The sequence below is a fragment of the Haliotis rufescens genome, unplaced genomic scaffold, assembly GCF_023055435.1.
Source record: "Haliotis rufescens isolate VD_foot unplaced genomic scaffold, xgHalRufe1.0.p SCAF_2, whole genome shotgun sequence".
Lineage (NCBI taxonomy): Eukaryota > Metazoa > Mollusca > Gastropoda > Lepetellida > Haliotidae > Haliotis > Haliotis rufescens.
Genome location: NW_025963890.1, coordinates 9409936 through 9434258, shown reverse-complemented (window position 1 = coordinate 9434258; position 24323 = coordinate 9409936). Strand labels below are relative to the sequence as shown.

The 24323-nt window shown below is 42.4% G+C and overlaps 1 protein-coding gene across 1 annotated transcript in view; it reads left to right on the top strand.

Annotated features, from left to right (window-relative positions):
• Nucleotides 1-23945, top strand: part of LOC124136204 (glutamate receptor ionotropic, NMDA 3A-like) — a 119251-nt gene extending 95306 nt beyond the window's left edge. Inside the window, exons 7-9 of the mRNA XM_046502066.2 lie at nucleotides 6382-6507; nucleotides 15443-15510; nucleotides 18828-23945. Of these exons, the coding sequence (XP_046358022.2) occupies nucleotides 6382-6507; nucleotides 15443-15510; nucleotides 18828-19632 (999 nt within the window). The 3' untranslated portion in view covers nucleotides 19633-23945. The remainder of the gene's footprint in view (nucleotides 1-6381; nucleotides 6508-15442; nucleotides 15511-18827) is intronic.
• Nucleotides 23946-24323: the final 378 nt, after the last annotated feature.

Here is a 24323-nt window from a genome sequence, read left to right as displayed (position 1 = left end):
GTCAGACAATATGCTACAGTAAAAATGGTGTCAGACAATATGCTACGGAAAACATTGTGCCAGGCAATATGCTACAGTAAACATGGTTTCAGACAATATGCTACAGAAAACATGGTGTCGGATATTCTAAGATCTAAAATAATAGACATATTCTAAATATCTCTCAATAGAGATGTATCTTGTAATATACTCAAATATTTTTCTGGTTGTAACAATGATTTGATACTTGCATAATGCTTGAGAAAGTGTGAAGGGGGAACTTGTTGGTGACAGCTTTGCTGAAATATATGCAATAATTTTTGTTTAAATGTATTTAAAATAGTTTTCATTACCGGCATCTTGTGAGATCCATACAAAGGAAAATCTGGTATGAAATAATATGCTTCTTACACCAGACACCCAATTCGTTTTCCCTTCACCATCTTATTGCTTTAGCATTTTGTAACATTGAGTGGGTACCTGTGATCTTCCATTTTCAATAATTTTATCCAATATTTAACAACACGCAGCTGGCTATGTACGGTTTATATGCTACAGTTTCACCAAGTACTGCCTCATTTGAAGCATATTTACCAACGCATAAAAATTGCTTAAAATACAAAGTGTGAACTTTTTCAATGGATTCAAAATATTTAATGCTCCATATTTCCGACCATATTTGCCATATAACAAAATCGGTAGAATTCTACCCTCAAATGTCGAATTTACTGTGGAAAATGATATATAATTCTTTTCCTTGAAGAATTTATAAACAGGAAACATTGCCTTAGATGCCTTGGATGCCATGGTCCCAAATACTTATAATCACTATCAATTTTTAAAAGTTTATCACCATATATCCAATTTACATGCTTCGATACAATTCCACCATTTCTATAAACAATAACATTGGTTTTCTCAAGGTTTACTTTTAAACCACACTTAATACAAAAGGTCTTCTATACATTAAGCTGTTTCTGCAAGCCTACCACATAGTAGGACACCAGAGAAACATCATCCGCGAACAGCAATAGCAAAATATCTATGATAAGGTATTGTGTCACAAACACACCATAATGACATCCTTTGTAACTTTCAGAAACAAGTTCGTTTATAAAAAAGATGAATAGGACTGGGCTTAAGATGCACCTTGACGAACACCACTTGAAGTAGTAAAACCCGAGTCATATCCGAGTCAGTTTTAATACATGCTTTGACTGAGAAATACATATTTTTAAGAACTATTGACAGCTTTCCACGACATCCTTTAGTGATCAATGGGTACAGTAGTTTTTTTCTATCAACGTAATCAAAAGCTTTGCGGAAATCAACTAAGTCGCAATAAAAACGACTTCTAGGTTGACATAAATATTTGGAGCAATGTAAGTAAGTCGTTTTTCAACAGTAAATGCAAATAGTTTTCCCATGACATTCAAAGCCGATATACTTCTGTAATTGTTTGGTTGATTGACATTTCCTGATTTGTATAAAGACATTATCATTCTAATATGCCATGCGTCGGGAAATATATCTGTATCAAGATTTTTATTGAATAATAGCAACAAATATGTTATTAGTAAAAATCCTGATATTTTGTAAAATTCTGGTGAGACTCCATCAACGTCTGACGCTGAACCATTTTAAGGCTTTTCAATGCTTCTCTCACTTCTTGTTCTGTGATCTCACCAGATAACAATTCTTCCGTGCATGGAAGTTCAGTACATTCATCACACATAGGAGTATCCTAAAAATCAGATATTGATAGATCAAATTCTGTTTTTGCCGTCAAGCACATCGGATTCAATAAATTCTGAAAATAGGGAAGCCATACATTAGGAGTTATAGAACTGTCTGGTGATTTTTTACGTAACGACTCCTTAAGTATTTTCCCAAACGTGTCACAATCTCAATAATGCGCTGCTAACTTTATTTTTTTAAACATTTATGTCATACCTTTTTTTCTTACGTTCTCAAATCTGTTTAAATTCTCATTTTGACAAAATATATTTGTGCAAGTTGAAATCACACGTATGATTTCTGATGTTGATGAGACATAAATACTTTCTAGATTTCATATTCTGACACTAGCTGTCAAAGGAGGCTGGCTGAGACACACGACATTTACTGAACCAAGAACAAATAGCGCTACCACTTGTAGCACAACATATCACAATGTCAGTGAGCTTAGTAACTGCTGCGTTAAGGTTATCCTCCAAAATGACTGCAAACGCCTTAAACATTTCTCCACTTAATGTATTATAGAGATGGAGGTCGTAGGAAAAAACTTGCTCAGGAGGAAGTCTAATGAGGCAGATGCAGCGTCCACATTATTATTTTGTTGAAAAGAACAAGGAGTAAGGCCTTTGAAGTGACAGACAATAGGCAAGTGATCTGAGTCGGTTCGTTCAACCACTGTCATATATGTAATAGTTTCAAATAAACTCGATGAAACAATATAATTAACAATCGTTCTCTAATTTGGTCATCCCGATCCATACAGAGTATGTCGTGAGCAAAGCCATGTGAGACTGAGCATGAGAGACTGTCTGCCTGTAGCTTTGAATAATCATTTCAAATCTGCTATTTCAAGAGGCCATAGCATGCTAGTCATTGTGTTTAGACAAGGTTATTGACTCCACATGTCCCGCTGTGATATCACTGAAAGAGTCGATGACTGTGATGTGAAATGCCCATTAAGTATCTTTATTGCAATAACCTAAATTGACGAGCAAAAGAAAACGTTACCGACCAACATTGTTAGTTCCTGAAAACAGAAGAGAACCAATGTTCAACGTCATTTCAAGTTATGCTTTGAATGAGGACAAAGATCGAGGTATCATGTCCACAGTTTGGAGGATGAGGTCAGAAAATTGAGCAACATCAAATCAGCACATGAAACCCCGTTTAATCCATCAGAATGTCACACTTGTCAGCCAACATCATGTATGCCCCATCACGGGCGTCAATGCACACCCCAATTCGACGATGGGCAGAAGATTTGAGAAGCTTGATCACAAGAAATGGTATTCGACGTCATTCGTCATGGCGGGCCTGTGCTAACTGATCCGTGCAAGATGGTCGTGGTCTAGTTTGACGATCAAGGTGATCCCACGGGTGTTCTTCAGGTGATAAGTCTGGCGTTTCTGCTGGCCAAAGCAAGACATTGTTTGGAGAGTTGTGTTATCGTGATGAAACAAGGTCCGGATTCTTTTACAAGAACGGCAGTACAACAGGGTAGATAGATTGGATGTAACGCTGTCCAGTGACGATTCCTTTCAAAATCAGCCGATCTGTCTTGACTTGGCTTCAGATGTCTACATGAATGGGCTACAGATGCATCCCAAACCATAATGCCGCCACTTCCTAACAGTTCGAAATTTTGAACGCAACAACGTGACATTCGTCCACCTCGTCGGCGGTTGACACAAACTCTTCCTCTCCTATGAAAAACTGGAATCTGCTCTCTTTCGTGAACATGATTCTTTGCCAGTTCCTGTTCTTCCAGGGTCGCAGTGTTCCAGCCCGTCGATGTTGGTGTTCCGGTGTCAGCGTTACGTCTCGTAGTGCTCCGTAAGCTCTGATGTTGTACCGACGCAGTCTTCTGGACACTGTCCAGCGACTGACAGGATGACCCGCAGCCGATGACGTCACCGTGATAACATGATTCCTCAGATGGAGGATACGTACTTAGCGTTTGCCTGGGTGGTGGTGACAGGAGGTCTGCCAGTCCTAGGTCTGTCTTTTTTCCGCCCAGTCTACCTGAATCAGACCATGCGTCTGGTAACCATGCGTCTGTCATTCGGGAACAGGCAAAACTCCTTACTTCACACTGGGTTTTGCTTCAAATGGTGTTTTGAAAAAACATTATATTATATTATATTATAATTATAAAAATGCGACATCTGTACAGTTTTTTATGTTTTAGTGAACACTGAGAAAATGTGAACATTCTTTCCAAAGGTTGAATTTAAAACTTGACATAAGAAAATCTCAGCTTTATATCATGAATGAAAATATCTCAGCCACTAAAAATGATGAAAAAAGACTCTCCCCACCCCCACATCCATTAATGTCAAATTGTCTGCCCCTTGGAGAAATAACCAATCAGGAATTACAGCTTTCATTCACAAGAGACAGATACTCCGTAATCCCTAGTTTCCAGTAGCTTATTCTACGTATTACTCGTTGACATTTTAAAAGAGAAACTGCAGAAAAAAACCGTGTGAAATGTCAACCCTACAGAGAAACTTCACTTAAGGCAGCTCGAAGCACTGTGACGTCATGTGGCTACCCATGTGCATATATGGGATAGTTATTACACAAGATTAATCTTCCCTTATGGAAATATTGAACAGTATGCATGTACCAGAGGGCTTAAACATTAAACACTGTATCAGAGGACAGTTGTCAAATGTTGTCAATGAACATGGTTTTACAGAACAATAAACATAATATCAGAGGACATTAAACTTTTACAAAATTGAGCGAAAAAGTTTCAGGGGACAGAGGACAGAACATGCTGAACACGATATCATACACTAACTTAGACTTAGTCTCTGAAAATATATTATTTTGATGGAAACAAACAACTCCATTTAAAATGAAAAGGAGACCCAGTGAGATGGACAACTTGTGAAAATCTAGACTTGCTTCATTTATATCTTTTACATACAGTAAGGACTGGTCGGAAGGGGGAAGTACTATGGTTCAGGGATTGTGAGACAGACTAACGATATCACGATGACACTTCTTATCAGAAGACACTGGACATGGTATTAGTAAACCATGTACATTAAAAGTTGCTTTAGAGAATATTTATGTTCGTTGCAGATAGCACTGCACATTGAACATATGGATTATATATTACCCCTGCTCACACTGTATCAGGGGACATCGTGAAACGTTATTGTATATGAAGCTTAAGTTGTTGATGTGATGAAACTGGTGGTTAATTTCCAGCTCATTGATGTTCAATCCGCTGATGTCTCAATTCCAAAATGCCAAAGTGGGAAGCATCAACCATTAGGGCCTGTTTTACATCCAGATTATCTCCAGTGAGAGAGAAGGGTAGATGCACAATGACGTAATGTATTTCACCAAGTAGATAGGGAGATCCCAACACTGTAGTGAAATACACACAGAGGAGTAACGCTTATTGACTCTCCGCATGAAATGGCCATTACAATACTGGAACATGTTTTAAACAGAGCATCACGCTCGTTTAATGCACTTGAGGAACGATAGTCGTGTTCCGTTTCGTAATATTCATGTCTGGTTCTTAAGAATAAGAACGTAATATTGTTGGCGCTATGATGCGTTTCCTTCATGCCACCAACTTGATGAATAGCAGCTCGTGTCCTTCATCATTGCGTGACTTAAGATAAACGAATATTATTTCCATCATCGGTTGCTGATTTGGTCAATGGTTCGAAATTGTTCAAGTTTCACTTGTAATAACTCCAATAGATCTGTGTATCGACAGATGTGTTTCTACGGCTTTTCACATGTTGTATTATGTGAGGTGGTGGTGGGAGGAATATATAGGTATAGGAATATACAAGTGTATGTGTTGCCTAAGGTAGGTAAGTAGGATACGATGAAATATGATGGAAATTGAGCGAGTTTGATAAGACTCAATACCAATGTGGTCCAAAATCATGTTAGTTGTCGAGTTAGTTTTGTTTATTGTTTAACACCGCACTCAGTAATATTTCAGTTTTTTGACGGCGGTCTGTAAAGAATCGAGTTTGGACCAGACAACCCAGTGGTTGACATCATGAGCATCGATTCACGGAATTAGGAATCAATGACATGCACAAACCAAGTCGGCAAGCCTGACAACCGGATTCCGTTAGTCGCCTCTTACGAGAGGCATTGGTTGCTGACGACCAATTCTACCCCAGATCGTCATGGTGTTGGTCCCGTATTGATTTTTAACAGGCATGTTTCCCCTTATGGCAGAGGGGCACACGGTCCCATGTGTGTATGCAGAGTTGCGTCCCTTGGGCACGCCAGAAACCTATGATTGTGGGTTCGAATCCCGGTTCGCCCCGATTATGTTTCTAGGTTTGTCAGCTCCATACCCGTGCTCGTGGGTTTCACCGAAGTGGTAAACGTCTGAGACCTGCATCACTTCGGGCTTTCCTCACACATCAAGCTGACACGCCGCGATATAACCGGAATACTGTTAAAAGCGGCGTTAAACCCAACTCACTCACTCACTCACTCACTCCCCTTATGGCAAATGGGCATACGGTCCCATGTGTGTATGATAGGCAAATCTGATTCTATGTGACGCTGGGTTTGGGCCCATATGATGTAAGATGGGTAAATATGCTATACATTGTAGAGAATCACATGCAGATCGTTTGTATGATCTATAATGATGTACTGACATTGCAGAGGCTTCATCGCGTCGTGCGGAGCGAGGTGCTGTACTCACAGAAACAAGCAGCCCAGGAGATGATGAAGATAGTCAGAGATAGAGACTTTACCAGACTCATTCAGAAGCAGGAACTACAGAAACGGGTGGGTTGTGAATTTCGTTATATTGGCATCATTGTATTATATTTTAAATAATGTGTAGGTAAGGTTATGTATAATGCATTACGAATTTGAAATGTGATAACATACAATTTCGAGGGGCGGTCGGGTAGCTTTGTGGTTAAAGCGTTCGCTGGTCACGCCGAAGACCCGGGTTCGATTCCCGACATAGGTACAATGTGTGAAGCCCATTTCTGGTGTCCCCCGCCGTGATATTGCTGGAATATTGCTAAAAGCGGCGTAAAACCATACTCACTCACTCACTCACTACAATTTCGAATATTCTTACCTCCATAACAAATACGAAGTATTTGTAGATCGTTACATGAACAGTTTTTCTCGGTTATTCGCCTCATCAGGGCATCTTTTGTAGTTCATCATTGACGTTCAGGGAAAGTTACTTGCAGAGGCATTAAAGGAACTACACGTGTATGACATTAAAACGCCACGAATATGGATATTCATAAGGGTGTGGCTGAATCTTGTGAATCAATTTTGCTATGGGTTATATCTCTCTGCAACGTGGGAGTACTTGATAAGTGATGGATATTTCATCTCACCAATGTCTTCAGATTGACATCACATCAGTATTATAACTACATGGTTAATTCGAGTTGCCATGGTAATGGTAAATTCTCCTCCTAACAGCCTTCACTTCTCTTAAAACGTTTTTTTTATTACTTGGTTTACGGGTCTGCCGGTTCAAAATTTCACCAGGAAAGTGAAATTAAAATTTTAAGAAGAAATCGTATTTCTCCCATCGAGTCTGTTAACGAATTTTAGTACTATAAAAACTCTTCAAAGTAGATCGATATTGGATGGGAAATAACACTTTGACTTGTCGTTCAAAGAAACACTCCGAAACGACGTTTCGTTCATTTCATTTTTTATGTCACCCGACCTGTTTTTGCAATTTTATTTTCAATTTCATTTCGACCATCAACCCAACTTTTTTATAAGAAAACACGTAGGCCAAGTAAAAGAAAAAGGACCTTAATATCCCAGTAGAACACATAAAACACGTGTGCGCTAAATTATGGCCCAGACGTGACGTCCCATTTAGTCTCAAAGATGTCGCCTTTCCTAAAGCGTCCCATATAGCCTCAATTAAGTCCCTCTCACACAGCGTCCCATATAGCCTCAATTAGGTCCCTCTCACACAGCGTCCCATATAGCCTCAATTAGGTCCCTCTCACACAGCGTCCCATATAGCCTCAATTAGGTCCCTCTCACACAACGTCCTATATAGCCTCAATTAGGTCCCTCTCACACAACGTCCCATATAGCCTCAATTAGGCCCCTCTCACACAACGTCCCATATAGCCTCAATTAGGTCCCTCTCACACAACGTCCCATGTAGCCTCAATTAGGTCCCTCTCACACAACGTCCCATATAGCCTCAATGAAGTCGCATCCCACCCAACGTCCCATGTAGCCTCAATTAGGTCCCTCTCACACAACGTCCCATATAGCCTCAATTAGGTCCCTCTCACACATTGTCCCATAGAGCCTCAATTAGGTCCCTCTAACACAACGTCCCATATAGCCACAATTAGTTCCCTCTCACATAACGTCCCATATAGCCTCAATGAAGTCGCATCCCACCCAACGTCCCATGTAGCCTCAATTAGGTCCCTCTCACACAACGTCCCATATAGCCTCAATTAGGTCCCTCTCACACAACGTCCCATGTAGCCTCAATGAAGTCGCATCCCACACAACGTCCCATATAGCCTCAATTAGGTCTCTCTCACACGGCGTCCCATATAGCCTCAATTAGGTCCCTCTCACACAACGTCCTATATAGCCTCAATTAGGTCCCTCTCACACATTGTCCCATGTAGCCTCAATTAGGTCCCTCTCACACAACGTCCCATGTAGCCTCAATTAGGTCCCTCTCACACATTGTCCCATGTAGCCTCAATGAAGTCGCATCCCACCCAACGTCCCATGTAGCCTCAATTAGGTCCCTCTCACACAACGTCCTATATAGCCTCAATTAGGTCCCTCTCACACAGCGTCCCATATAGCCTCAATTAGGTCCCTCTCACACAACGTCCCATATAGCCTCAATTAGGTCCCTCTCACACAACGTCCCATATAGCCTCAACTAGGTCCCTCTCACACAACGTCCCATGTAGCCTCAATTAGGTCCCTCTCACACAACGTCCTATATAGCCTCAATTAGGTCTCTCTCACACAGCGTCCCATATAGCCTCAATTAGGTCCCTCTCACACAACGTCCCATATAGCCTCAATTAAGTCCCTCTCACACAACGTCCCATATAGCCTCAACTAGGTCCCTCTCACACAACGTCCCATATAGCCTCAATTAGTTCCCTCTCACACAACGTCCCATGTAGCCTCAATGAAGTCGCATCCCACCCAACGTCCAATGTAGCCTCAATTAGGTCCCTCTCACACAACGTCCCATGTAGCCTCAATGAAGTCGCATCCCACCCAACGTCCCATATAGCCTCAATTAGGTCCCTCTTACACAACGTCCCATGTAGCCTCAATTAAGTCCCTCTCACACAACGTCCCATGTAGCCTCAATGAAGTCGCATCCCACCCAACGTCCCTTGTAGCCTCAATTAGGTCCCTCTCACACAGCGTCCCATATAGCCTCAATTAGGTCCCTCTCACACAACGTCCCATATAGCCTCAATTAGGTCCCTCTCACACAATGTCCCATATAGCCTCAATTAAGTCCCTCTCACACAACGTCCCATATAGCCTCAATTAGGTCCCTCTCACACAACGTCCCATATAGCCTCAATTAGGTCCCCCTCACACAGCGTCCCATATAGCCTCAATTAGGTCCCTCTCACACAACGTCCAATGTAGCCTCAATTAGGTCCCTCTCACACAACGTCCCATATAGCCTCAATTAGGTCCCTCTCACACAATGTCCCATATAGCCTCAATCAGGTCTCTCTCACACAACGTCCCATATAGCCTCAATTAAGTCCCTCTCACACAACGTCCTATATAGCCTCAATTAAGTCCCTCTCACACAACGTCCCATATAGCCTCAATTAGGTCCCTCTCACACAACGTCCCATATAGCCTCAATCAGGTCTCTCTCACACAACGTCCCATATAGCCTCAATTAAGTCCCTCTCACACAACGTCCCATATAGCCTCAATTAAGTCCCTCTCACACAACGTCCCATATAGCCTCAATTAGGTCCCTCTCACACAACGTCCCATATAGCCTCAATTAGGTCCCTCTCACACAACGTCCCATATAGCCTCAATTAGGTCCCTCTCACACAGCGTCCCATATAGCCTCAATTAAGTCCCTCTCACACAACGTCCCATATAGCCTCAATTAAGTCCCTCTCACACAACGTCCCATGTAGCCTCAATTAGGTCCCTCTCACACAACGTCCCATATAGCCTCAATTAAGTCCCTCTCACACAGCGTCCCATATAGCCTCAATTAGGTCCCTCTCACACAACGTCCCATATAGCCTCAATTAGGCCCCTCTCACACAACGTCCCATATAGCCTCAATTAGGTCCCTCTCACATAACGTCCCATGTAGCCTCAATGAAGTCGCATCCCACCCAACGTCCCATGTAGCCTCAATAAGGTCCCTCTCACACAACGTCCCATATAGCCTCAATTAGGTCCCTCTCACACATTGTCCCATATAGCCTCAATTAGGTCCCTCTAACACAACGTCCCATATAGCCTCAATTAGTTCCCTCTCACATAACGTCCCATATAGCCTCAATTTGGTCCCTCTCACACAACGTCCCATGTAGCCTCAATGAAGTCGCATCCCACCCAACGTCCCATGTAGCCTCAATTAGGTCCCTCTCACACAACGTCCCATATAGCCTCAATTAGGTCCCTCTCACACAACGTCCCATATAGCCTCAATTTGGTCCCTCTCACACAACGTCCCATATAGCCTCAATGAAGTCGCATCCCACCCAACGTCCCATATAGCCTCAATTAGGTCCCTCTCACACAACGTCCTATATAGCCTCAATTAGGTCTCTCTCACACAGCGTCCCATATAGCCTCAATTAGGTCCCTCTCACATAACGTCCTATATAGCCTCAATTAGGTCCCTCTCACACAACGTCCCATAAAGCCTCAATTAGGTCCCTCTCACACAACGTCCCATGTAGCCTCAATTAGGTCCCTCTCACACATTGTCCCATGTAGCCTCAATTAGGTCCCTCTCACACAGCGTCCCATGTAGCCTCAATTAGGTCCCTCTCACACAGCGTCCCATATAGCCTCAATTAGGTCCCTCTCACACAGCGTCCCATATAGCCTCAATTAGGTCCCTCTCACACAGCGTCCCATATAGCCTCAACTAGGTCCCTCTCACACAACGTCCAATGTAGCCTCAATAAGGTCCCCCTCACACAGCGTCCCATATAGCCTCAATTAGGTCCCTCTCACACAACGTCCCATATAGCCTCAATTAGGTCCCTCTCACACAATGTCCCATATAGCCTCAATTAAGTCCCTCCCACACAACGTCCCATATAGCCTCAATTAGGTCCCTCTTACACAGCGTCCCATATAGCCTCAATTAGGTCCCTCTCACACAACGTCCCATATTGCCTCAATTAGGTCCCCCTCACACAGCGTCCCATATAGCCTCAATTAGGTCCCTCTCACACAACGTCCAATGTAGCCTCAATTAGGTCCCTCTCACACAATGTCCCATATAGCCTCAATTAGGTCCCTCTCACACAATGTCCCATATAGCCTCAATCAGGTCTCTCTCACACAACGTCCCATATAGCCTCAATTAAGTCCCTCTCACACAACGTCCTATATAGCCTCAATTAAGTCCCTCTCACACAACGTCCTATATAGCCTCAATTAGGTCCCTCTCACACAACGTCCTATATAGCCTCAATTAGGTCTCTCTCACACAGCGTCCCATATAGCCTCAATTAGGTCCCTCTCACACAACGTCCCATATAGCCTCAATTAAGTCCCTCTCACACAACGTCCCATATAGCCTCAACTAGGTCCCTCTCACACAACGTCCCATATAGCCTCAATTAGTTCCCTCTCACACAACGTCCCATGTAGCCTCAATGAAGTCGCATCCCACCCAACGTCCAATGTAGCCTCAATTAGGTCCCTCTCACACAACGTCCCATGTAGCCTCAATGAAGTCGCATCCCACCCAACGTCCCATATAGCCTCAATTAGGTCCCTCTTACACAACGTCCCATGTAGCCTCAATTAAGTCCCTCTCACACAACGTCCCATGTAGCCTCAATGAAGTCGCATCCCACCCAACGTCCCTTGTAGCCTCAATTAGGTCCCTCTCACACAGCGTCCCATATAGCCTCAATTAGGTCCCTCTCACACAACGTCCCATATAGCCTCAATTAGGTCCCTCTCACACAATGTCCCATATAGCCTCAATTAAGTCCCTCTCACACAACGTCCCATATAGCCTCAATTAGGTCCCTCTCACACAACGTCCCATATAGCCTCAATTAGGTCCCCCTCACACAGCGTCCCATATAGCCTCAATTAGGTCCCTCTCACACAACGTCCAATGTAGCCTCAATTAGGTCCCTCTCACACAACGTCCCATATAGCCTCAATTAGGTCCCTCTCACACAATGTCCCATATAGCCTCAATCAGGTCTCTCTCACACAACGTCCCATATAGCCTCAATTAAGTCCCTCTCACACAACGTCCTATATAGCCTCAATTAAGTCCCTCTCACACAACGTCCCATATAGCCTCAATTAGGTCCCTCTCACACAACGTCCCATATAGCCTCAATCAGGTCTCTCTCACACAACGTCCCATATAGCCTCAATTAAGTCCCTCTCACACAACGTCCCATATAGCCTCAATTAAGTCCCTCTCACACAACGTCCCATGTAGCCTCAATTAGGTCCCTCTCACACAACGTCCCATATAGCCTCAATTAGGTCCCTCTCACACAGCGTCCCATATAGCCTCAATTAGGTCCCTCTCACACAACGTCCCATATAGCCTCAATTAGGCCCCTCTCACACAACGTCCCATATAGCCTCAATTAGGTCCCTCTCACATAACGTCCCATGTAGCCTCAATGAAGTCGCATCCCACCCAACGTCCCATGTAGCCTCAATAAGGTCCCTCTCACACAACGTCCCATATAGCCTCAATTAGGTCCCTCTCACACATTGTCCCATATAGCCTCAATTAGGTCCCTCTAACACAACGTCCCATATAGCCTCAATTAGTTCCCTCTCACACATTGTCCCATATAGCCTCAATTAGGTCCCTCTAACACCACGTCCCATCTAGCCTCAATTAGTTCCCTCTCACATAACGTCCCATATAGCCTCAATTTGGTCCCTCTCACACAACGTCCCATGTAGCCTCAATGAAGTCGCATCCCACCCAACGTCCCATGTAGCCTCAATTTGGTCCCTCTCACACAACGTCCCATATAGCCTCAATGAAGTCGCATCCCACCCAACGTCCCATGTAGCCTCAATTAGGTCCCTCTCACACAACGTCCTATATAGCCTCAATTAGGTCTCTCTCACACAGCGTCCCATATAGCCTCAATTAGGTCCCTCTCACATAACGTCCTATATAGCCTCAATTAGGTCCCTCTCACACAACGTCCCATAAAGCCTCAATTAGGTCCCTCTCACACAACGTCCCATGTAGCCTCAATTAGGTCCCTCTCACACATTGTCCCATGTAGCCTCAATTAGGTCCCTCTCACACAGCGTCCCATGTAGCCTCAATTAGGTCCCTCTCACACATTGTCCCATATAGCCTCAATTAGGTCCCTCTCACACAGCGTCCCATATAGCCTCAATTAGGTCCCTCTCACACAGCGTCCCATATAGCCTCAACTAGGTCCCTCTCACACAACGTCCAATGTAGCCTCAATAAGGTCCCCCTCACACAGCGTCCCATATAGCCTCAATTAGGTCCCTCTCACACAACGTCCCATATAGCCTCAATTAGGTCCCTCTCACACAATGTCCCATATAGCCTCAATTAAGTCCCTCTCACACAACGTCCCATATAGCCTCAATTAGGTCCCTCTCACACAGCGTCCCATATAGCCTCAATTAGGTCCCTCTCACACAACGTCCCATATTGCCTCAATTAGGTCCCCCTCACACAGCGTCCCATATAGCCTCAATTAGGTCCCTCTCACACAACGTCCAATGTAGCCTCAATTAGGTCCCTCTCACACAATGTCCCATATAGCCTCAATTAGGTCCCTCTCACACAATGTCCCATATAGCCTCAATCAGGTCTCTCTCACACAACGTCCCATATAGCCTCAATTAAGTCCCTCTCACACAACGTCCTATATAGCCTCAATTAAGTCCCTCTCACACAACGTCCTATATAGCCTCAATTAGGTCCCTCTCACACAACGTCCCATATAGCCTCAATCAGGTCTCTCTCACACAACGTCCCATATAGCCTCAATTAAGTCCCTCTCACACAACGTCCCATATAGCCTCAATTAGGTCCCTCTCACACAACGTCCCATATAGCCTCAATTAGGTCCCTCTCACACAACGTCCCATGTAGCCTCAATTAAGTCCCTCTCACACAACGTCCCATATAGCCTCAATTAGGTCCCTCTCACACAACGTCCCATATAGCCTCAATTAGGTCCCTCTCACACAACGTCCCATATAGCCTCAATTAGGTCCCTCTCACACAGCGTCCCATATAGCCTCAATTAAGTCCCTCTCACACAGCGTCCCATATAGCCTCAATTAAGTCCCTCTCACACAACGTCCCATATAGCCTCAATTAGGTCCCTCTCACACAACGTCCCATATAGCCTCAATTAGGTCCCTCTCACACAGCGTCCCATATAGCCTCAATTAGGTCCCTCTCACACAACGTCCCATATAGCCTCAATAAGGTCCCTCTCACACAGCGTCCCATATAGCCTCAATTTGGTCCCTCTCACACAGCGTCCCATATAGCCTCACGTAAGTCCCTCTCACACAGCGTCCCATATAGCCTGAATTAGGTCTCTCTCACACAGCGTCCCATATAGCCTCAATAAAGTCCCGTCTCACCCAACGTCACCGACGTGGCGTCTCATCCAGCGTTCCAGACGTCGCGTATCACCAGCTGTCACTGACATAACCGATTCATGCAGCAGCACTGAAGTCTCGTCTCCTCCAACGTCACCGACAGCTCGCCTGGGCCAGCGCACCCGACATGATCCATTACAGTGGTCTTCAACATACAGACGCTAAGGGAACATTGATTAAATATCAACATCAATACCCCGTTCCTCAAAGCGATCTTAGCACTACGATGATCGTAACCCTATGTTAAAGTATTGAACTTACGATCACCTTAGTGCTAAGATCGCTTTGAGGAGCGGGGCCCTGGACGTCCACTATATCCGGAATTGGGGCGCGGTGACTCGCTGTCCCGAAACGTGTTGTACCTGATCATATTTTTCCATGTAATAGGACACATTCCAAAATGTGAAGCACCCAGAACAATCCTCACAGTCGTATGAATTGTGAACAAGTTCCTAGCACTAAACAACATTCGCTGACTTCGATACTGGACTCGTTCAAGGAAAGAAAGTCCAGCTAATGTCTTGGGCGTTCGTCAGGCGATGTGAGACACAGGAAATCTATAGAAGCATAAGGCTGTTTCTTGTATAACAAGATATGCTGTGATGATCCGCCACTGAGACCTGTATGAGTAAAGAGAAGATTTGCGATGTCTCACAAAATACACGCATTTACATTCGTTGGTATTTGTATCATTATCTGTTAATCGTGAAATCTTAGGACTTTTCTTTCTTTCGTTTCTTTTGGAGCTTGGTATTTTTCATTTGAGGGAATGGACTATACTTTATATCACTTTCCCATCACATAGATACGTTATTACAATATGTGTCAAATCCTTCTCTTTTAGCGGATGCCACGTAAGAAGGAAAAGACGCGAGCAGAAGTGTTCCAGGAGATAACCGCAAATATTGTCAGGTTGGTTTAAATTACTTTTAAATACATCTTCGGTGGCTTGCTAGGAGGTATTATAACACATATCAGTTATCTTAATGCGCCCTCTATACCGAGTTAGCTGTCCTTTTCAATTTAGATGAACAATAATCTCGCATTACAATAAAAACCCTGATATGAATGAATGAATGAATGAATGAATGAATGAATGAATGAATGAATGAATGAATGAATGAATGATACCATCAGAGAACTGGTGTCTATATAAAAGAAAGAAAATCATGTTACAAATAAACAAATAAATGAATAAATAAATATATGAATGAATGAATAAAAAAATTATAACATATATGAATGAATGAATAGTAACATCAGAGAACTGGTGTCTATAGGGGAGAAAGAAAATGCTGTTATAGATAAACAAATCAATGAATAAATAAATAAATAAATAAATATATGAATGAATGAACAAATGAATGAATGAATAAATGAACAAATAAATAATAAATAAAAAAATTAATAGTAACATCAGAGAACTAATGTCTATAAGCGACAGTGGTAACCTTATGGGGAATCGATGTAACTTAGTGAATCTGTATGAGTAAAAAGCTTGCTCAAGTAGTCAGTGGATGGCATGCATTTGCCCGGGGAACCTAATACACCTCAGATCAATACTCAAATATTTCAAAGATTGCAACAAAAACGTAAACACAGGTGGCCTTAACGGACCGTTCGGGAAGAATCCCGACAATTTCCGTCCTTCTGCGTCTAGCTTCGTTCGAGATTCCCGCCACTTTGGCTGATGGGGGTGCAGCGAGCTGTTATCACGATACACTCTGGAGACAGTCTTTTAAATACGGCACTTTCTCTTCCTCCCCTTTCCATTAGCCACGGGATACAGTTTCAGAAATAACTCCCTCTGATTGAAATTTGTCGCCTATTCCAAGGACTGATGATTTACGTACGCCATGTCCTGCCCGTGCAAGCCCTGTGCTATTCTTCCCGCCGACTGTCATTACGTATACAAGTTCACCGAGGTTGGTCGTCATCGTCCACCCAATTTCGTAAAACCCGATCCGCAGATTGTAGATTCCGTGGCAACTAGGTGTAATAAGCCCCTTTCACAATCACCAACATCATAGACCGGCATTCCTCATCTTCTACCGTCGCCGACGTAGCGCGACTTGTGACGCTGACGCGTCAGAGTTTGCAGCCGAACACCAAGGTTCAAAGGTCAGATGACAAATTGCCATCTTGACAGGCGCTCTGTGAAGTATTGATATCTTGTTCTGTGCGACCAGAGAGGCAAGTTTCAATCCAACTATGATATCTCCCGATCAGGAGGTTTAGTCCAGTTTGCAATAACGCTGTCATACTGGCGACGCCGGGCTCATAGGGGGTCGGGGGGGAGGAGGTCGTTTGCATTAAATTAATCATGAGCGGACAGTGCCTTCCAGGGCAATGATGGTCAATTCAGGGATGGTGGGATCTGGCCTGTCGTCTGTACAAGGCAATGTGATGGGATCTAATATACCATCATATAAAATTGTGTATTGCTTCCTCGTCTAATCCGCATTGACCATATCTTAATGAAATAAACTCGAGTCTACTCAATAAAAGTCGCATTTCTGTGAGACGAATACTGGAGTTCATCTGCAGGGTAAAGTTATTGTGCAGAAACTACTGTGTGTATATAAGAAGAAGCATATTTACCACTCGATGGTAAAAGAAGATGAGATTCGGTCTCTTATTTTATTTTTCTAATCCGCGGAGGTCTTTGGGTGTCATCTTACCAAAGAGTTATATGGTGCTGTCTTCCTTAAATGCATATAACACTGCGTTTCACGATTAATCAATATCCTTTCATCTTGTGAAGTCGCCTTATATTAAGATTCCATTCCAAATCGTTATTTCAATTCACAAATAAAAGATTATTATTATCGATTGAAAACCATATCGCTCTTTCTGCCTCCATTTAGACACTTGTTCTATACTATTCACATTCGTCTATCAACGTGAAATTACCTGACACGATTAAAGGCCCATGGAGACTTTAACTTATGACCAGTTATGTAGACCTGCTACCTAATATTGCCGAATTATTACATTATAAACGTCAATGTGTATCGTTGTCACAATGGGATAAGATGAAATCGCTTTCCTAATGGCTCAACATGCCAATGCGTTTGCCGGCCGATGTGTTTTACTGCATGTGTCGATGCAAGTCTCTCCAAAGACCATGACACGAACAACCTATTTGAATTGATATCTAAAATTCCAAAGGCGCGTCTCAGAAAACGGCATCTTCCAGGGGCAAGGGTAGTAACTGACTATAAAAGTCCAGCTTCCACCCTTGCCGAACTGGACTGGATTTTCCAGGCTCGATCGTAGCGCCACCAGTGGATATTACGAGTTATGTCCCTTCTATGTCCCCCCGACTGACCAATCAGATTCCACCTCTTGTACCACTTGCAATTGCTTCAAACAAAAATGGCGGCACCCCGTCAAGACAATCTGATCGATAATCAAGATCTTTATTGTAATAAAACGGGCCTTATCTCGATAAGTGCATGAAATCACTTGAGCACCATGAACATGAATAGATTTGAAATATATATGTTGACGCTAAATTGATGGTACACATGCTTTGTAAATCCTGCAGTCGACCGAAATCTGCACGTTGAAATGCATGGTGTTTGCGAACCGGATGTCTAGTTCGTCACGCGTTTTGATTGGACTATGCATAGACTCGTTAGTTCAGCCAAAATGTAACTCCGGAATTCCAGCCTAATTCGGCAAGGGTGGAAACTGGACTTTTATAGTCAGTTAACGCCCTTGTCTCGGAAAGATAAGTAAAACGAAATAATTTTGTTCTATTTTTTAAATATATTTAACTGGTATAAGGTTGTGAAAACATTTTGATATAAATAAGAAATAACAAGGTATTTCATGGAACAATATCCCGAATGGCTTATCTTTTCAACGAAATTCTATATGTCGTTATCCTAATCGCCCCATAATTGTACAAATCTATCTACAGTAAAATACTTTTATAACGAACACGCTAATAACCAACTGACGGTTATAACGAACTGTTTTTGGTCCCGGCCATTTGCTGTTTATTTGCTGGATACATGCTTATAAGGAAATACGGTTGTAACGAACTAAAATTATAACCGTAATAACCGTAGGATCGATAATTGCGAGAAGAATTGTATGGACATGTACCTAAAGTGCTGAAGATAAACAGTAATACAGAGAAAAGGGTATAGATATAGAGGCAACGTTATCAAAGGTCAATTTCTGTCAGTGTGTAATATCATTGCAATAATGTTTTTCAGTTACCACCGAGAAATGAAAAACGTCTCTGACGCCATCGAGGACATTGGGGGACAGGAACCTGACATCACTGCAGACGCCACCGTAGACGTCAGCAGAAAGGGCTCATCCCCCGACGACACCACCAATAATAACGCCATGGTGAATCAATCGTACGACCACGACCGACGAGGTAGCGCGGCGACGTTGCAGGTTGACGTCGAGGTAGAGGGGGATAGGGATGGAGATGCTGAGAGGTTGGAGGACGATGGGGGAGACCGTTACCCCACCCTTGTCCCTGTCTATCCCAGCTTACCAGAAGATTTGTCTGAGGCCACGCTGTCCCAGGATTCCGCCGTCAACTCCGGGAGCGAGAGTTCCCCCGAGAACAGGAAGGGCGAAATCTGGGTGATATCCGATGGGTGTATCAATGACCCAGACTTGGTTGCACCCACTAGGAAATTTTCCGACATTGGTCCACTGAGACCCGACAACAGCGAGCTCCATCGCGGAATACGGAGAAGCATTAGCCACGAGTACCAAACAGGGGACTACTTTCAACGCAATCTGAAACTTAAGGACAACAGAGTCAAGTCAACGTTGCGACGTCATGCTATGTCAGGATACCAGGCGCATGTTCCCGTTGATTATCTTGATGAATGTACGATCGAGTCGCTGTCAAAGGAGGATCTGTTGTTGTTGTGGAAGAAGTCGGAGCTGGAGTTGCAGCGCCGATTGCGTGAGATTCAGACGAGGAATAAAACCATGTCCTTGGCTATTGACTATCTGATGAAGAGCCAGCAGGAAGAATTGGGAGAAGAAGTCTGAACATTTGTGATACAAAGTCTGGTCTTTTCTTACAGTACCGTTGCGTCTGCCTGAACGACGCTGTCAGGGTTGTCCCGATACCTGATTGGTCACTGATTGGTCACTCCAGGTCCTTACAAACACAGATCAGTCAAATCGACATCGACGCACAACACGCCCTCATTACACGTCCAGATCTTGTTCCTGCGTGAATATCATGTGCTTGTCTGTGTGTCTGTCCGTCCCCACCTAGGGACACTGTAATGTGACACAGTTCACAAGTGTCTGTTGGACAAACTATGGCGTGTGTCTGAAGAGGCATCACAGTAAGTATGGCACCTGCACTCCGTGAATCATAAAAGATTGGGTCATGAAATAATATTTGAGAGCGAAGTTTCCTCGCATAAGGAAGCAATGCGTGCTGGTTTGAAGCTGTTCTCGACCTGCGTCTTACGAGCATCACTCAACACAAGAACAGTAAACAGACATCAACCGATCATTTATTAGTCAGTCGGACTTTGTGGTCATTGTTCTGTAATACTATTTCTTTACTGTAGCATTCAAAATTAATAAATGGCAGATTTACAACAAATGAGTAATTACATAAGAATGAAAAAAACAACTTCATTTGTCTTTTATTGAGACTTTGCAAACAGAGAAATTGTTCCTGATAACCACAACTTGGGTTTCAGAAGTATTGATTTATGGCACTTTGACCTACAAATGTAACTGTAATTGAAGCCGTAACATCAACTGTCGGGCAAAAGAAAGTATATTCACTTGAAATCTAGATTTGACCAAAAAAAATGACAACTGTTATCAAACTGTTACTGGGCTGAAAACTGTCGCCGAAACACTGCAAATTTAAGGTCCAAAATGAACTGTGATACCCGCATCAAATACATCACCATCGACAACCATTTATTCTTTGTGTCATTTGTAGCCATTACAAACATGGGTTTATACTTTTTCTTTTGCCTGGCAGTTCAGTGTTGAACACGTAGATAATAAACATACTGATACAACACTACCTGAGCATAGGTGTACATGGTAGATAATTAGGACTCCACAGAGTATGCAGTCGGAATGTTTACTGCCAGTATGTTTGTTCTATCTCTGAAGGGAATTTGGGAATTGCAGCGGAGAGCAAATAGTCTTTGATGTACATATTAGAAGGCATAGAAACTGGCATGCAATAAATGTTTCAATCCGTCAATAATTGGAATAATGATGTAAACGAGATACTGTGTGATGTCTCGAATAATTTATGCATATACAACGAAGGTGATGACGATTTATGAGTAGTATATGCCCCCGTACCATAACATCCCTCCATGACCCTTGGTTGATAGCAATATGCAGTCAGTCATCGTTAGTCGGCCAGGAACAACAATATGTTAAGTAGTTTTACGTCGTGTTGTGTCTTGGGTAACTTTGCTTTCTAAATGTACTCATTGATTTAATTTCCATTTCTGAAATTGTTGTTTAATATATTCTGTAGCCGAGTTTCTCCGGTTTGAAGGGAATACACTTGCACTTTTGTGTATCTCAATGTCATATCTACTTAAACAACTTTCGGAGTGTTTACAAATTCTGTTGGAAGTGCATCTGGCATTTTTCTGTATAGTGGCGTATTTGATTAAAGGAATTCTAACGTCAAGAAAAAGGGTGAGATATTCATCTCTCAATACGAAACGTTAGAGGTGGTCTTAAACATTAATAATAAACCGCTGTGCTCACTTGAGTAAACGAACATCAACATGTCATTTCCAAACAGATTAATACGAAAGCTCGAGCAATAAAGATGAAACTTTCGTTTCCATGCCCTTTCACAAGATGAAAGACGCAGGCTTCGTTGGGTATCGTATTTGCGTGTGCGTTCAATCTTATAAGTTTTCATATGGAATAAAAAACACTGTTCCATTATGATTCCATTTGAAATATTAAGTAAAAGAATGTGATCTCCACCACTTTGAGAAAAATAATTCGTGTCGAAAAATCTTTGGATTTTTGCCTATATTTAGATTGACGGTTTACTCATACTAAAATAGTTAATCCGGGATATGGTGTATTTGACTGTCACTATGAGTTCATTGGAGGTTGAACACTTACAGTATGACGGTCACACTTTATAAATATTAGAGCTTTCGATATAAAAACTTATTTCTTATAATGTTAATATTACCCTTGGGTGCCCTTAAGCTTTATCTGATTCAGTATAAATGTTCTCTTTGTACACTGGCAGCCTTACGAGCATTATCAATATCACTTAGAAAGGTATTATGTATATTCTTTTAAAAAGATAAATAAGCCGTTATGCATACGACATTAACCCACGTTTCATAATTTTGCATAACGAAAAGGTTTAAGCGATAACTTATTCCATGGCTATTTCATTTCACATTACAAGAGTACGCTCCGACGCGTTGTAATACATTGACTACAATATTCTCCTTCAAAATGGCCGACGGAATCAGCGGGACTAGAGAGGTTTCCAAAATGTTGTCAGAGAACCTGCGGCGACTCGTCGTTGGCCATCTTTTCTGAATAGAGTAATGATTTATAGGTCGGCTAAATGCTGAAATGGTTTCATAGATCACTGCTGAATGCTGTTTATGTGTCTAAGTATTGAGTCAACAGTTTGTGGGGAGCATTCACTCGTCGTCTTCTCTGGCATGTATAGCCCAAAGTGTTCTAACTGTATATAAATACGCTTATTTTATTAGTAAAGTGTTCCTGTTACTGAGCATAAACAATTATTCTGTCCCAGTGAAAAAAACCGGATAATTCTGAAATAATCCGGTAGTGTTACGTCACTTCCTGAATAAGAAAAATTACGAACGCTAGTGTCCTGGGGCCCGTTCTACACGTGATCGTAGCGCGAGGACTGATGTAAATCTATATAAAAGTAGGGAGCCTTGTTCATTACCAAGTTAACATCATAAATATTGCTGCAAGATAATGCTGCATTATCAGATTAATACCATGTGAACATAGACATATTTTTCACACGCTTTTATGTCATACGAATGTAAACGAAGACACCTTTGCCGCCTGTAAAATAGTCCCTGTGCTTCTTGTGTAAAGGGGCGTGTCTGCTGTGTCATATCCGTAGAAATATTTACTGACATTGCTGTTCACCCAGATTGGTCGTGACGTTAGGATATGATAATATTCAACGGAACAATCTTCTCTCCATGTATGCTTATATTTACAAATCGTTTAAAGATTTTGCACTATTTCAAAGTTCGTATTAAACAAATCATTTCGTGTATATGTTTGAATGTATGTGCAATCCAAAGAGTTAGGGTAAGTTAAGATATGCATATCGTGGAATATCATCAGGGCCCACTTGCACAAAGCGATCTTAGCGCTAAGATGATCTTAACTCCCATACTTTAACATAGGCTTACAATAGTCGTAGCGCTAAAATCGCTTTGTGCAAGTGGGCCCTGGAGTGTTCACACCTCGTGTATTCAGAGAGATCTACAGATAGTAGAGGGGTTGGTTTCTAAGGCAGCTTGATATGACGTATCAGTGTTACGTATAACTATCATTCATTATCAAGATATTTGTATGAGCATACTGTTATATTTTCAAGGATATGTAATCGTGTAATATTATCTATTACAATTTGAACAGAGCGCCGCTATGTACAGAGCATCGTAGCACATTATAAAATATGACGACCTTCACCCTTTGAAATACGATGAATCGTCTTGAATTTGTTACATCATTTTTTGATGATTTTATATACCTCTGAAATGGTTTGTTTGTTGCATTTTTTGTGACAATTACATTTTTTCAATGGTTACCCTTTTGTTTGAAGAACAATGTTTGTGTGATTTGAATAGATCGATTGGAATTATACCTTTCTGTACACACGTTTGTAAATAGTCATTATTTAAATATGAATCATAAGCTACATGGAACATGCTGTACGGTCTTACATATCAAACATGATATGTTGTTGTTGTCGTCGTTAGAGAAGTTTAACTTTTACAGCTGTTATATTTTAACCCTATCCAGTTCATAACGTTTGTTTTGGAATCCTAGATTCGCCCTTATATAAGGAGTTATGGTTTATCAGCACCATGATTCGATTAAGGCGTTACTCACACTTTAAACTAACACGCCGTGTAATTACTGAAATACTGTTTAAAGCGGCGTTAAACCCTACTCACTCACTCCTAAAAAGTAACCATAATCACGTATTGTTTGCAGTTTGGACTTGGCTGAACGCCCCAATAACGATGAAACAATCAAATTCAATTAAAGGGATGCATGCATAAGTTAAACACTTAACAAGGTGAACTTCAGTAGCTCACAACACCCCCCCCACACCCACCCCCCCCCCCCCCCCCCCCCCCCCCACACCCACCCCTCCACTATTTCACTCATAAATCATCAGGTTTAGATGTTTTTAATTATCCGTGATAGATTTGCTGACATTTTTCAAAATCTATTCATTTTTAGCCTAGCCTCTGCTTCCTTGTCCCTGAACTGTTGTCCAACGCGTGGACATGCATTTCCTCATGTTTAAACCCTTGATCGAGTCTTGACCTGGCACATCGAGATTGTCGGCGTGAGCACTGACCGATACAAACGTGGTTGCTATGTACTATCTTGAGGTGGGCCCATGTTTTAAAAGGATGACATGGCTGGCCCTGGCAACCAAAATTCGTTGTGCACATTTGAATCCTACACCCGTG